Genomic DNA, 11629 nt, shown 5'->3' with positions numbered 1-11629 from the left:
GATCATGAGCGTGAAACGAATTCTAATACAGCTTAATCTTCCTAGCTTAGCATAAAGGTGGAAACAGACGTTAGCTTACAAACTGAATTTTCTGGAAGACTTTTAAACATTTTCTGTGCAGGCTTTACTTGTTTAAGCTTTCTTGTTAAAAAAAGAGGAAAAGATTGATACCACTGTCTTATTAATTGGTTAAATATCTGAATTAGAACCACCACTTGGTTAGCTTAGCATAGCTTAATTTAGCATAAGGTACTACCAAAGCCAGCCTTCCTCAGTCCAAACTTCAAACCACTTGTTTCCTGGAAAAAAAAACAGTAACTCACAGCAAAACATTTGTGACAGCTACTTTTAAGAACATATTTAGATCATGGAGGTAATTAGCCTAGCTTAGCATACAAACTGAAAGCAGAGGGAAACAGCTAGCTTAGTTCTGCACAAGATTCAAATATTACCAACAGAAATGTCCAGACTTGTGTTTGATACATTGAAAATCTGTTTTGTACCAAAGTATGAAAGATCTTCTTCCTCGTACCTTAGCTTAGCATAAGGATGGAAATAAGGGATAAAAGCTACCCTAACTTAGCATAAAGAGGGTAACAAGGGATAGCAGATACCCTAGCTTAGCATAAAGATGGTAACAAGGAGTGAGAGCTATCCTAGCTTGGACCAAACTTCCTCATCTTAGCCTAGCTTAGCATAAGGAAGAAAAAGCTATCTAAGCTAGTAACAAGGTGAAAAAGTTTGCCTGGCTCAGTTCAAAATTTAAGGAAGTTGTTTTTTTAGACTGGTTAAAGCTACAGTAGCTAGAGACTAAACACAAATGAGTTACAGCACTTAATAACAGCCCTGTATCCTTGAGGTAATTAGCCTAGCTTAGCATAAAGACTGAAAGTAGAGGAAAACAACTATTCTAGTTTTACCCAAGGTTCACATTTTACCCTCTGTAACACCCAGAGCTCTTCTTTAATAGATCAAGAACACTTTTTGTGTGTGTACCAAAGGCTGAGAGATCGTCTTCCTCTTTGCTTAGCTTAGCATAAGGATGAAAACAAGGGGCAAAAGCTAACCTAGCTTGTAATGAACATTGTAACATGGAGCAAAAGCTAGCCTAGCTCAGTCCAAACATTGAAGAAAATGTTAATTTGACCAGTAACAACCAGTTAGAGACTATGGAAAAATGAATTGCAGCACTTAATAACAGACCTGGATAATTGAGGCAATTAGCCTAGCTTAGCATAAATACTGATGGAAAAAAACAAGAAAAAGCTATCCTGGTTCAGGCCAAACTTTAACTAGTTGTTAAATTGTAAAAACTTCTGCAGAGACTGAAGAAAAATAAGATACAACACCTAATAACAGACCTAGATCATGGAGGTCATTAGCCTAGCTTAGCATAAAGATGGTAACTAGGAGAAAAGCTAGCCTAGCACAGTCCAGACTTTAAAGAAGTTGTTTTTACTACATAATATATTGGAGACTAAAGACAAGTTAGTTGCAGCATGTAATAAAAGATCTAGATCCTTGAGGTAATTAGCCTAGCTTAGCATACAGCCATTGTAGGGTTGAGTAGTGTTTCTTAAGGCTTGTTGTTTCCCGCTTTAAAACAGAGGGAAGAAGAAGAAGAAGAAGAAGAAGAAGAAGAAGAAGAAGAAGAAGCAGTACTGTAGGTGTCTAAAACAGTAAAATGTGGCCCCTGACTCTGTATAATAATCCCTCTGTCTGCTCTCTCGTGGTGGCATACGCTCTCTGGTGGCGGCGTACGCTCTCTCATGGCGGCGTACGCTCTCTCATGGTGGCGTACGCTCTCTCATGGTGGCGTACGCTCTCTGGTGGCGGCGTTCACTGAGTGTTGTACATTCACGTATCTCCTCCCTCGTTGGTGCACAGGATGCAGAAGCAGGCTCACATTTCATCAGGTGTTCATGCTGACATTCTCTGAGATAGATTTTCCCCCTCATGGAGAGTTAAGTACATCGAGCACATCCATCAACTCACATCTGAGAAAGGTTTCATCATCAGCAGGAGGAGCCAATCCCACAGCAGACTCTGACAGTGATGAAGGAAATGTCAACGCTCCTCTGTCATGGCTGTTTACGGCGCTCCCTCAGAATCACATTGAAACAGACGGCAAGTAGAAAAAAGAGAGTGTGGATAACTCCTGGTAACCTCATGATGCCATAGACCTTTTTATTGATATTTTTTTTAGTTTTCACAACAGCAGCAGTGCTTTTTTGTGCTCCAGGTGGGCTGGATTTCATCCTCTCAGAGCAGAGCAGTTACAGTGCATCGCTTATGTGTGCAGAAGCGTTGTACAGCAGAAGCTAACCTGGATGAAATGCAACTTCCATTGGACTGACAGAGCCACCGGATGAGATTCACACTGAGCTGATCAGAACTGTACACAGAGAAGCTTTTCACCACAGAGCTGCCATCCAGCACGGAGGCTACAGTACAACCACGCTGGAATCTGGCTCCCACATCCAACATGGCTGCCATGAGAAGTCCCTCAGTTACAGTGTGGTGCAGATTCTCTGGCAGCCATCTTTGATGGTTTGTCACACAGCAGGACTTTGTGTGCTGTGTTTCCTTCAGAGACTCTTTCAGATTCTCTTGGTGCATCAAACTCCCTCAGGATGTTTTTTTTTTTACACATTTTGTTTGCAATCTTTGAGAATCCTTTTAAAGGACTTTTTTATATTTTTGCTCTTAATCTCTTCAACTCTCGTGTTTCAGAATGAGATGAAAAGACTCACATCTGTCCCAGTGAGCAACACCTGCAGTTTCAGTGTTGATATTTGGTCGTAAACGGATTCAAATCAAGTCTCATTTATGCTTTTTGTTCGCAGCCTTCTGCCCGTACTCTGCGTTAGCTTCGTCCTTATTTCTGTTTTGTGGAAGTTTATGGATACACACCGAACATGAGAGCAGGGAAGCCAAAACAGCAAAACACAACAGAGAGCAGAGAGGACTGAAGAACTGAGCAGCAGAGGTGTCAAGTGACAAAGTACAAATACTTTGTTACCTTACTTAAGTAGAAATGTTGGGTATCTATACTTCACTGGAGTGATATTTTTCAGCCGACTTTTTATTTCTACTCCTTACATTTTAAAAATAACTTCATTACTCCTATTTCTTTTCACTCCTTTAAAAAAAACACATTTATGTACATCAACATTCCATTAAAGGTTATTGATAACATGCCTGTGAAGTTTGACTTTTTGCACCATTAATGGAGCGACGCCTGCGAGCTCGTTCAGGCAGACAACTCGAGCTGCAATGCCGTACACATCACATGTCCCACTCTCATAACCATCATCCAGTCCCGCCCTCTGCCTCTCAAACTGGCGGTCTATTTAAACTGGGAAAATCTCCCATCTCTCCCTCTGCCTGTCAACGCCTCTGCTGCCTGCCTGCATGCCTATTGCTGAAATTTTCTTCATCCCCACCGCCACCCCAGCATCCACCTGCAGGCTCTGGGGGTGTTCAGTATGTTTTGCTCATCACTCCTCAATGTCTGCATGTAAACTTATCAGCAGGGAGTGATGAGGCAGTCGAGGCATGATGGCTGTCTAACATGAGTCTGGTCCTGCTGGAGGTTTCTGCCTGTTAAAGGAAGTTTGTCCTCTCCACTGTAACTAGCTAAATACTGCGATGTGCAATGCTCATGATGGATTAAGGTGGGGTCAGACTGAGTCTTACCCTGTCTTGGTGTTGGGTCTCTGTTCATAATTTGACATAGAGTGGTCTAGACCTCCTATGTTTGTAAAAGCGTCTTGAGATAACGTTTGTTGTGATTTGGCGCTATACAAATAAAGATTGATTGATTGATTGATGATGAGGCCGGAGCCTGGGCGCCAAACATGAATATGTATTTGCTGCAACAATAAACAATTTAAACGTGAGTTGTGTGACTGAACAATACTTACAGCCAACTAATCATCATATCTTCTGCTCCATGAAGCACGTTGATGCTCAGTAGGACACATATATGGTTCTTTAATGTGTCTGCATTGTACAAAAATGTGTTAATTTACAACGGGCACGAACGCAGCTGAAACAGGTGCAACCCAAATATTTCAACATTAACATATTAATATAACATTAGAGTCATTATGGCCTTTAGAAACATGTTGTTTTTGGGCGGTGGGGTAATGCTCTATAGGCCCTGTGGTGCAGACTAAGCTTCTGTCCTTCATGGCATTTTTTCCCCCCTACATTACTTTTACTTTATACTTTAAAGGTCCTGTGAGGAGTTTTGAACTGGCTGAGAAACAGACTGAAAATGATACTGATGCCTCTTTATGACCTTCAATAGCAAACAAGACCATCAGCAGCAACACTGACACCTTCTCTGCTGTCATTTTGAGTGCCTGAAACCGCCCTGAGGGGGTCGGTGTCAGACCAGATGATGGACATCTTGCTTCAGAAACAGTCTTTATTTGACTGTTTTCATGGAAAATAATCTCATTCCCTGATAAAGTTTAATGTTAAAAGACAACAGGATGAGGCTTTTGTTGAAAACACTACTTTTGCATGTATAGGACAAGAGATAAGAGGTATCACTTTGTCCACAAGGGGGCGCCAGAATCGATACAAAACAAAAGTTCCTCGCAGCAGCTTTAAGTAGTTTTGAAACCAGAACTTTTACACTTTTACTTCTATAAAAAGCTTGACCTGGTACTTCAACTTCTGCAGAAGTCTTTTTAAACCCTAGTATTTATACTTCCACCTGAGTAATGAATGTGAATACTTTTGACACCTCTGCTGAGTGGTTGGATGAAAGCGAAGGAGAAATGGAGGTCTGTGTTTGTTGAAGCGCCCTCTAGTGGATGCATTGTGTAACATCCATCCAAACATTAAGGATGCGTACGTAGTGACTGTTACTCTGTTTGAATTTGCATATGTGAAGGAAGCATAAATGAGCCTTGAGACTTGATATCAACCGTTCAGACGTCTTAAACCCAGCTACGACATCAACACGTCAGAAAACACAGATTTGTTTTAACGTCTGACTTTTTTTTAAAGAGGTGAACGGACAGAAACGACGTTTTTATGTCACATTTGAAAAGATTGACACAACTCGTGTATCTGTTGAGTATGATGCTACAGGCACCATGCTGTTAGCTTAGCTCAGCGTAGAGAGGGAGAAACCCGGGGTAATAGCTCGTCCAGTTCAGTCCCAAAAACAGAACTTTTTAAGCTGTTTTTTTATAGAAGTGTTAACCAGCTGTATGAAACTGGTGACTGTTCCTTTAAAGTCCAGATTTAGATTCTAGCTTAGCCTAGCTTATTATAAAGACTGACATTAGAGGGAAACATCTAGCCAAGGTCTACAAAGCATTCAAGTGCAGAGACGCCCACACAGCTCTGCAGCTCTGAGCAGGTTGCTCTTGTTTTGCGTCTGATTGCAGAGATGAGCTGTTAGCGTCTCTACACTCTGCTGCACAGAGCTGTACTGTGCTCTCTCCTCCTGATGGAGCTCGAATCTGTCCACACAGATGTTTTCATCTGTGGAGGAGGGGACAGTTCTAGGAGTGTTACTCCTTGGCTGAAATGTGTTCTTCACAAAGTCAGAAATGTAATTCCATCACATTAAAAAGCTTCGACTAAACGTCCTCTGAAGGACCACTCCATCTCTTTCTAAACCTGGACATCGTGTTCTCACATTTTTGGGGACTGATTGTGTAGACGTCCAAACTCTGTGCCCCTGTTCTCCACCTGCAGCAGTAATGTGGGCTGTAATGGCTGCAACATTCAACCGTTAAAGTTCGTCCATGAAAAGTTCAGATTGTTATTTTAAGTTTCTGACAGCGTTACAGAAAGGAGGAGTAAAAAAATCAATCAAACATAATTCTCTCTCTGAAGCCGCCAAACCCTCATTTTGACGATTTTCTGCTCCACTTCCTCCAATCACTCCGAGTGTTCGGATCATTCTGTGATTTTGGTGTTTTAAACGATCCAATACAGAAAACAACATCAACATCAAATCCAACTCTAAACTCTGTAAATGGATTCTAGAGGCAGACACCCTCTCTACTTTTAAGAGTAGGCTTCAAACTTTCCTTTTTGATAAAGCTTATAGTTAGAGCTGGATCAGGCTTGGACCAGGTCTTAGTTATGCTGCTATAGGCTTAGACTGACACACTGGGATCCTGTCTTTCCCTCTCTCTCCTCTCTCTGCCTGTCTCTCACTTTAACTCTTCCTGTCCCATTAAAGTTACTAACCATAGACCTTTCTGGAGTCCCTGAGCTCCCTTGTCTCGTAGGTTCCTCTGGACCTCTGCTGTAGATTCCTTTTCTGGGGTCTGTTATTCATCCTTTCTTTCTTTCTTTCTTTCTTTCTTTTTTTCTTTTTTCCTTTCTTCCTTCCTTTCTTTGCTTCTTTCTTTCATTCTTTCTTTTCTCTTTCCTTTCATTCCTTTCTGATTTCTATCTTTCCTTCTCTCTTTGTTCTTTTCATGTTTCTTCATCCTTTATGTCTCCTTTTCTTATCCCGTCCTTCCTTCTATCCTTTCCTTCCCCATTTATTCTCCTCTTTTTCTTTCTTCTGGTCTCCCTCTCTTCTCTCTTTTCTTAGACCTTCTGGAGTCCCTGAGCTCCCTTGTCTCGTAGGTTCCTCTGGATCTCTGCTGCTGTGGACGTGGTCCAGACTCCAGCTGCTACAACTACTACTATCCGTCTCCCCACTATCATCTCTCTCTCTCTCTTCACCTCCCTCTATCCCTCTCTCCAACACGGTCTCAGCAGATGTGTGTCTAACATGAGTCTGGTCCTGCTGGAGGTTTCTGCCTGTTAAAGGAAGTTTGTCCTTGCCACTGTAACTTGCTAAATGCTGCAAAGTGCTCTGCTCATGGTGGATTAAGATGAGATCAGACTGAGTCCTGTCTGTAAGATGGGACTGGATCTGATCTGGTCTTGATGTTGGGTCTTTGTTAATAATAGAACATAGAGTCCGGTCTAGACCATCCGAGCACTGTCCCTTTAAGATCACAACCACTGTTATCTGTAAATACTTAAAATTGATGCTGCAGAACGAGGTCATTGCTGAATTTGAATCATAGTGTTGGAGCTAAGCTAACCTCTCACAACAATACTTCACAATCAACAGATTTCTATAGACCAGGATCTCCTGTGACCTGCATGGTTTGGTGGCCTCAAAAACAGCAATGCTACATAAAGATCTTACCCTCCAACAGAACTATCTCTCTCTGCAGGGATCCTTTCTGTCATGTTGTCAGACACTTCGAATAACAATCTGAGCCTGTCAGTGACAAGAAAACACATTATTTGAGCTTAGCTTAGCTTTCATGGCTGCTCACAGTTTCAGTCATTGACATCTGAAATATGTTAAATTAAGACCCACGTTTTAAAATATGAATATTCCATGCCATAGAAACAATCAAATTTAAGATTTTCTGACCTGAAGAAGTTGCTGATTGACCCTTTAAAGCTCCCCATGAGTAATTGGTGTTCAATTTAAACCCTCAAGTTTGGCTGTAACCCCAAACTTCCAGATTCAAAGTGTTAAAGGACGTGAACTATGAAGCCTCATTGGACATGTTCACCACTTCTCCCTGACAGCCTGCAGGGGAACATCTCTCCCCTCTCTGACATATCTTCTTGAAAATGTGCTTTTAAGGGTTCAGCCGCAGCCAAAGCTTGACATTTAACATGTGACGGTTTGGCGGGAGGTAAAACGGTGATTTCAATCAGGATACGGTGACATTTCCCGACGTTTTAAAAAAGTCCTCCTCCACAGAAGAAGAAACAAATGCCAGATTGCAGGAGGTGACTGTAGGAACCGTGCTCTGTCAGCCCTGTTTCCCTGGGTGTCCAGGTGGATTCATCCCCACATGAAATGGAACATCGAAGCTAATATTCACATTAAGAATGCATCTTTAACAAGAGGTCTGGTGGATAAAACCGGCTCTCCATTCCTTCAGGTTTTTTTTTTAACAGTGTGATACCCATTCAACCAAACAGACTCTTTTTGCAAACAAAGGTAGAACTCACACTGATGCATACTACAGTTACACTCACTGTGGAGCCTTATTTAAAGTGATCTCAGACGCAGCAAGAAAAGGAAAAGAAAACACAAACACTGGCCACAAGAAGAAACCAAACCTGTATCTTTTTGTCAAACTGAAGTCATGCTTTACCTCCATCGGGGCCAGGCACGTCTGAGGAACTGAACTGAACTTGTTAGGCACCAATATTTCCCCTTATTGAGACAGGAAAATGAACACAAAACTTATTTTTTGCCCGCGGGGCTCATGGTAGCTTAGTCTTAAGCTGTTTGTGCTTACAAGCCAACTGACGTTGACTGTCAAACTCATATGGCAAAGTGAGTCTGTAGGCTGCGGTCCAGTGCAGCTCGTACAGGCGGGGCCCCCCTGCATCCAGGGGGGCCATGGGCTTTCTCCAAGTCACTCAAACACCACAATCAGACCAGTCACAGCTTCAACATGGTAACATCCACCGACTCCAGCTCTCCTCTCTGCACCACAGCAGACGCCTTTTCTTTACAGAGAAAGCATCCCACAATGCACAGACTGGGTGGCAGGTCAATACATTTCCACAGTCCTCTGCTCCATCTATCAGCTGCATGCTCAGTGCTGCAGACACATTATCATAAACAATCTGGGTGTTGCCCTTAGGGAGAACCTGGGGAGTGAAATATTGGTGTGTGGTGGGTTTGATTCAATTCTGGCATTATACAGATGATTAAGGATGAAGGAGGGAGGAGGAGGAGGAGGAGGAGGGGTGTTATGGCTGGTAATCATCGTTCATGCCCTGCAGCATTTGAACCTTATCAGTTTGTGGAAAGCCTGTTTGAAGTCCTCGTTGGACATGGTGTAAATGATGGGGTTGATTAAAGAGTTGAGGTAACCGAGCCAGGTGAAAATGTCAAATAGCTCCGGGTGGAAGCAGGACTCGCAGACAGGCACTAAGAGGGTGTAGATGAAGAAGGGCAGCCAGCAGATGATGTAGGCTCCCAGGATAATCCCCAAAGTTTTGGTCGCCTTCCTCTCGCGCGCCGCAGAGATGCGCTTCTTCTCCAGCAGCGCGTCGGACACGGTGACTTTGACCTGCTGGCTCGAGGCGTCACAGGACGAGGTGTCGTTGGTCCCGTAGTTCAGGGACGTGGTGGACGCCACGGACCCGGGGGAGTTGGTGATGAGGTGCGCGGAGGTGAGTCTCTTCCCCGGCTTGTTGCTCGCCTGCTTCAGGATGCGCTTCCGAGCCTCCACGTAGATCCTCCCGTAGAGCGCGATCAGCAGCAGCGTGGGGATGTAGAACGCGCCGAAGGTGGAGTAGATGGTGTAGAAAATGTGGTCCGTGTTCACGTTGCAGGTCGTCACCTCCTCTGCCTTCACCTGGCGCCAGAAGAAGGGCGGCAGGGAGATGGAGATGGCGATCACCCACGCTGTGGCCACCATCCCCGCTGCGCGCGCCGGCGTGCGCTTCTTGGAGTACTCCACCGCGTCCGTGATGGCCCAGTACCGGTCCAGCGCAATTACGCACAGGTGGAGGATGGACGCGGTGCAGCACGTGATGTCCGAGGAGAGCCAGATGTCACACATCACCTGCCCCAGAGTCCAGGTCTGGCTCACGGTGTAGAGCGCGCTGATGGGCATCACCAGGATGGACACGAGGAGGTCCGTGACGGCCAGGGACGCGATCAGGAAGTTGGCTGGGGTGTGGAGTTTTCGGGACTGGTAGATGGTGGCGATGACGAAGGCGTTGGAGAGGGTGGTGGCGAAAGTGATCAGAGCTAAGGTCACAGCTACACCCGCCTGGAAAGCCAGGTTCGGGTCCTTCTCCTCCGCTTTGGACGTGAAGTTCTCATGGGTGTAGTTGGTGGAGATGTTCAGCAGCTCTCCGTAGGTGACAGGCGTTGGTTTGAGCTGGCTGGCATTCTCCATCCCTCCACCTTTCCCTCGTCAGATCCCCCTGTCATTGAGCTCGAAGGAAAGCCTGGAGATCACTCTGAAATCACTCAAGTATTCATCCGCCACGCGTGTCCTGGAGGAGAAACGCGGCTCCATCTCCAGCAGCAGCAGTTATCCAACAGTCAGTCAGACCACAGGTGTTGCCTTAGAGACACATTTCTGCCTCCTCCTCTTCATCTTCCTCACAGCAGCCGGAGCATTGTGCACAGATAATCAACTTAGAGATCCCAGAAACCAGAAAGAGAGAGCGCGCAGAGACTCCCCTCCATCATGAAGAACAAACCTTTCTGTGTGTGACCTTTAAAAACAAAAACACATCATCCAGCATCAGCTTCAGATTAAAAACACTCTCCTCTCTTTATGCTGCTTTAATCCGGACAGAGGCTCCTCTCAAGTTCAGAGCTGCTGAAGTCTGAGTCCTGCTTTTATACTCTCTCTCTCTCTCTCTCTCTCTCTCTCTCTCCCTCTCTCTCTCTCCCTCTCCTCTCTCTCTCTCTCTCTCCTCTCTCTCCTCTCTCTCTCTCCCTCCCTCTCTCTCTCTCTCTCTCTCTCTCTCTCTCTCTCTCTCTCTCTCTCTCTCTCTCCCCCCTCGCACTCCCTCTCTCTCTCTCTCTCTCTCTCTCTCTCTCTCTCTCTCTCTCTCTCTCTCTCTCTCTCTCTCTCTCTCCACCCTCAGATTCAGCTTTTAAAGGAATCTTCCTTTTTGTGTGTTTTTTTTAAATCTCTGTTATCTTTTCCTCATTTTGACATTTGAAGCCGATCTTGATGTCGATGTTTTGCATGAACGTAAGATGTTAGGAAACATTTAAGGTCCCTTTAAATTTAGTGATTATGAAATATGACTAAGATCTACCAGGGGTGTCCTCAGAGGGGGGGGAGTGAGGGGGACATCGCCCTCGCTGGTGCTCTCATATCTGAAAAACGCTGCAGAAAAAGCCTTCTGGAGTGACTTTTATAGATAAGATAAGATATGATAAGATAATCCTTTATTGGTCCCACAACGGGGAAATTTAAGTGTCACAGCAGCAGAGCAGACAGTTCAAAACAGGAGCATATATAGCAATTATTAAAATGTTAATAAAGAAGTAAAAATAAGCATATCTTATGACGTATATGAATATCTAAATAAGTACATTTACAAATATGTAGAAAACCAGTGACACTGAAAAATGTGCACAGACTTGTAGCATAGAATAAAACAATGTACAGAACAGAACAGTATTGCACATGTAAGAGGAGAGGGATTAGTAATTATTGCATAGTGGATAAATCATCATAAAATGTCCTTTTCTGTGGAAATATTGTGAATAATATCCTCATATGTTCCCTTAGAATGCACCAAACATGACTAAGTTTCTGTTTTTAAAAACAAAGACACATAAATGAGCTAGAGACCCAAACTGTTTCTGTACCAGGCTGTAAACATGATTATATACACTGTAACATTTTAACATGGGACTCTATGGGGACTGACTCACTGCAGGAGACAGCCTCTAGTGGACACTCCAGGAACTGCAGTTTTTGGGACTTCAAATTTATTTGTATTTTTCAGCTCTGGAGGTTATTGCTTATATTTTACAGTTCAAAAATAAACTTCCAAGTGCTTTCTGGGTGAGATTTGTGTTAGTGTATCTCTGTGTGACACACAGGGTCACATACTGCAGGGCAAAGTCTTA

At 43.9% G+C, this 11629-nt stretch overlaps 1 protein-coding gene across 1 annotated transcript; it reads right to left on the bottom strand.

The window, feature by feature from the left end:
• Positions 1 to 8648: 8648 nt before the first annotated feature.
• On the bottom strand, positions 8649 to 9961 carry LOC117824404 (5-hydroxytryptamine receptor 1B-like). The gene is given in 2 exon segments (XM_034699875.1): positions 8649 to 9943; positions 9946 to 9961. Coding segments are annotated over 2 exon segments (1173 nt in total). The 3' UTR covers positions 8649 to 8786.
• Between the last annotated feature and the right edge of the window lie 1668 nt (positions 9962 to 11629).

Source organism: Notolabrus celidotus, chromosome 13 (assembly GCF_009762535.1).
Source record: "Notolabrus celidotus isolate fNotCel1 chromosome 13, fNotCel1.pri, whole genome shotgun sequence".
NCBI classification, from domain to species: Eukaryota; Metazoa; Chordata; class Actinopteri; order Labriformes; family Labridae; genus Notolabrus; species Notolabrus celidotus.
Note: the sequence above shows the minus strand (reverse complement) of the source record. Positions and strands in the feature narration are given on the sequence as shown.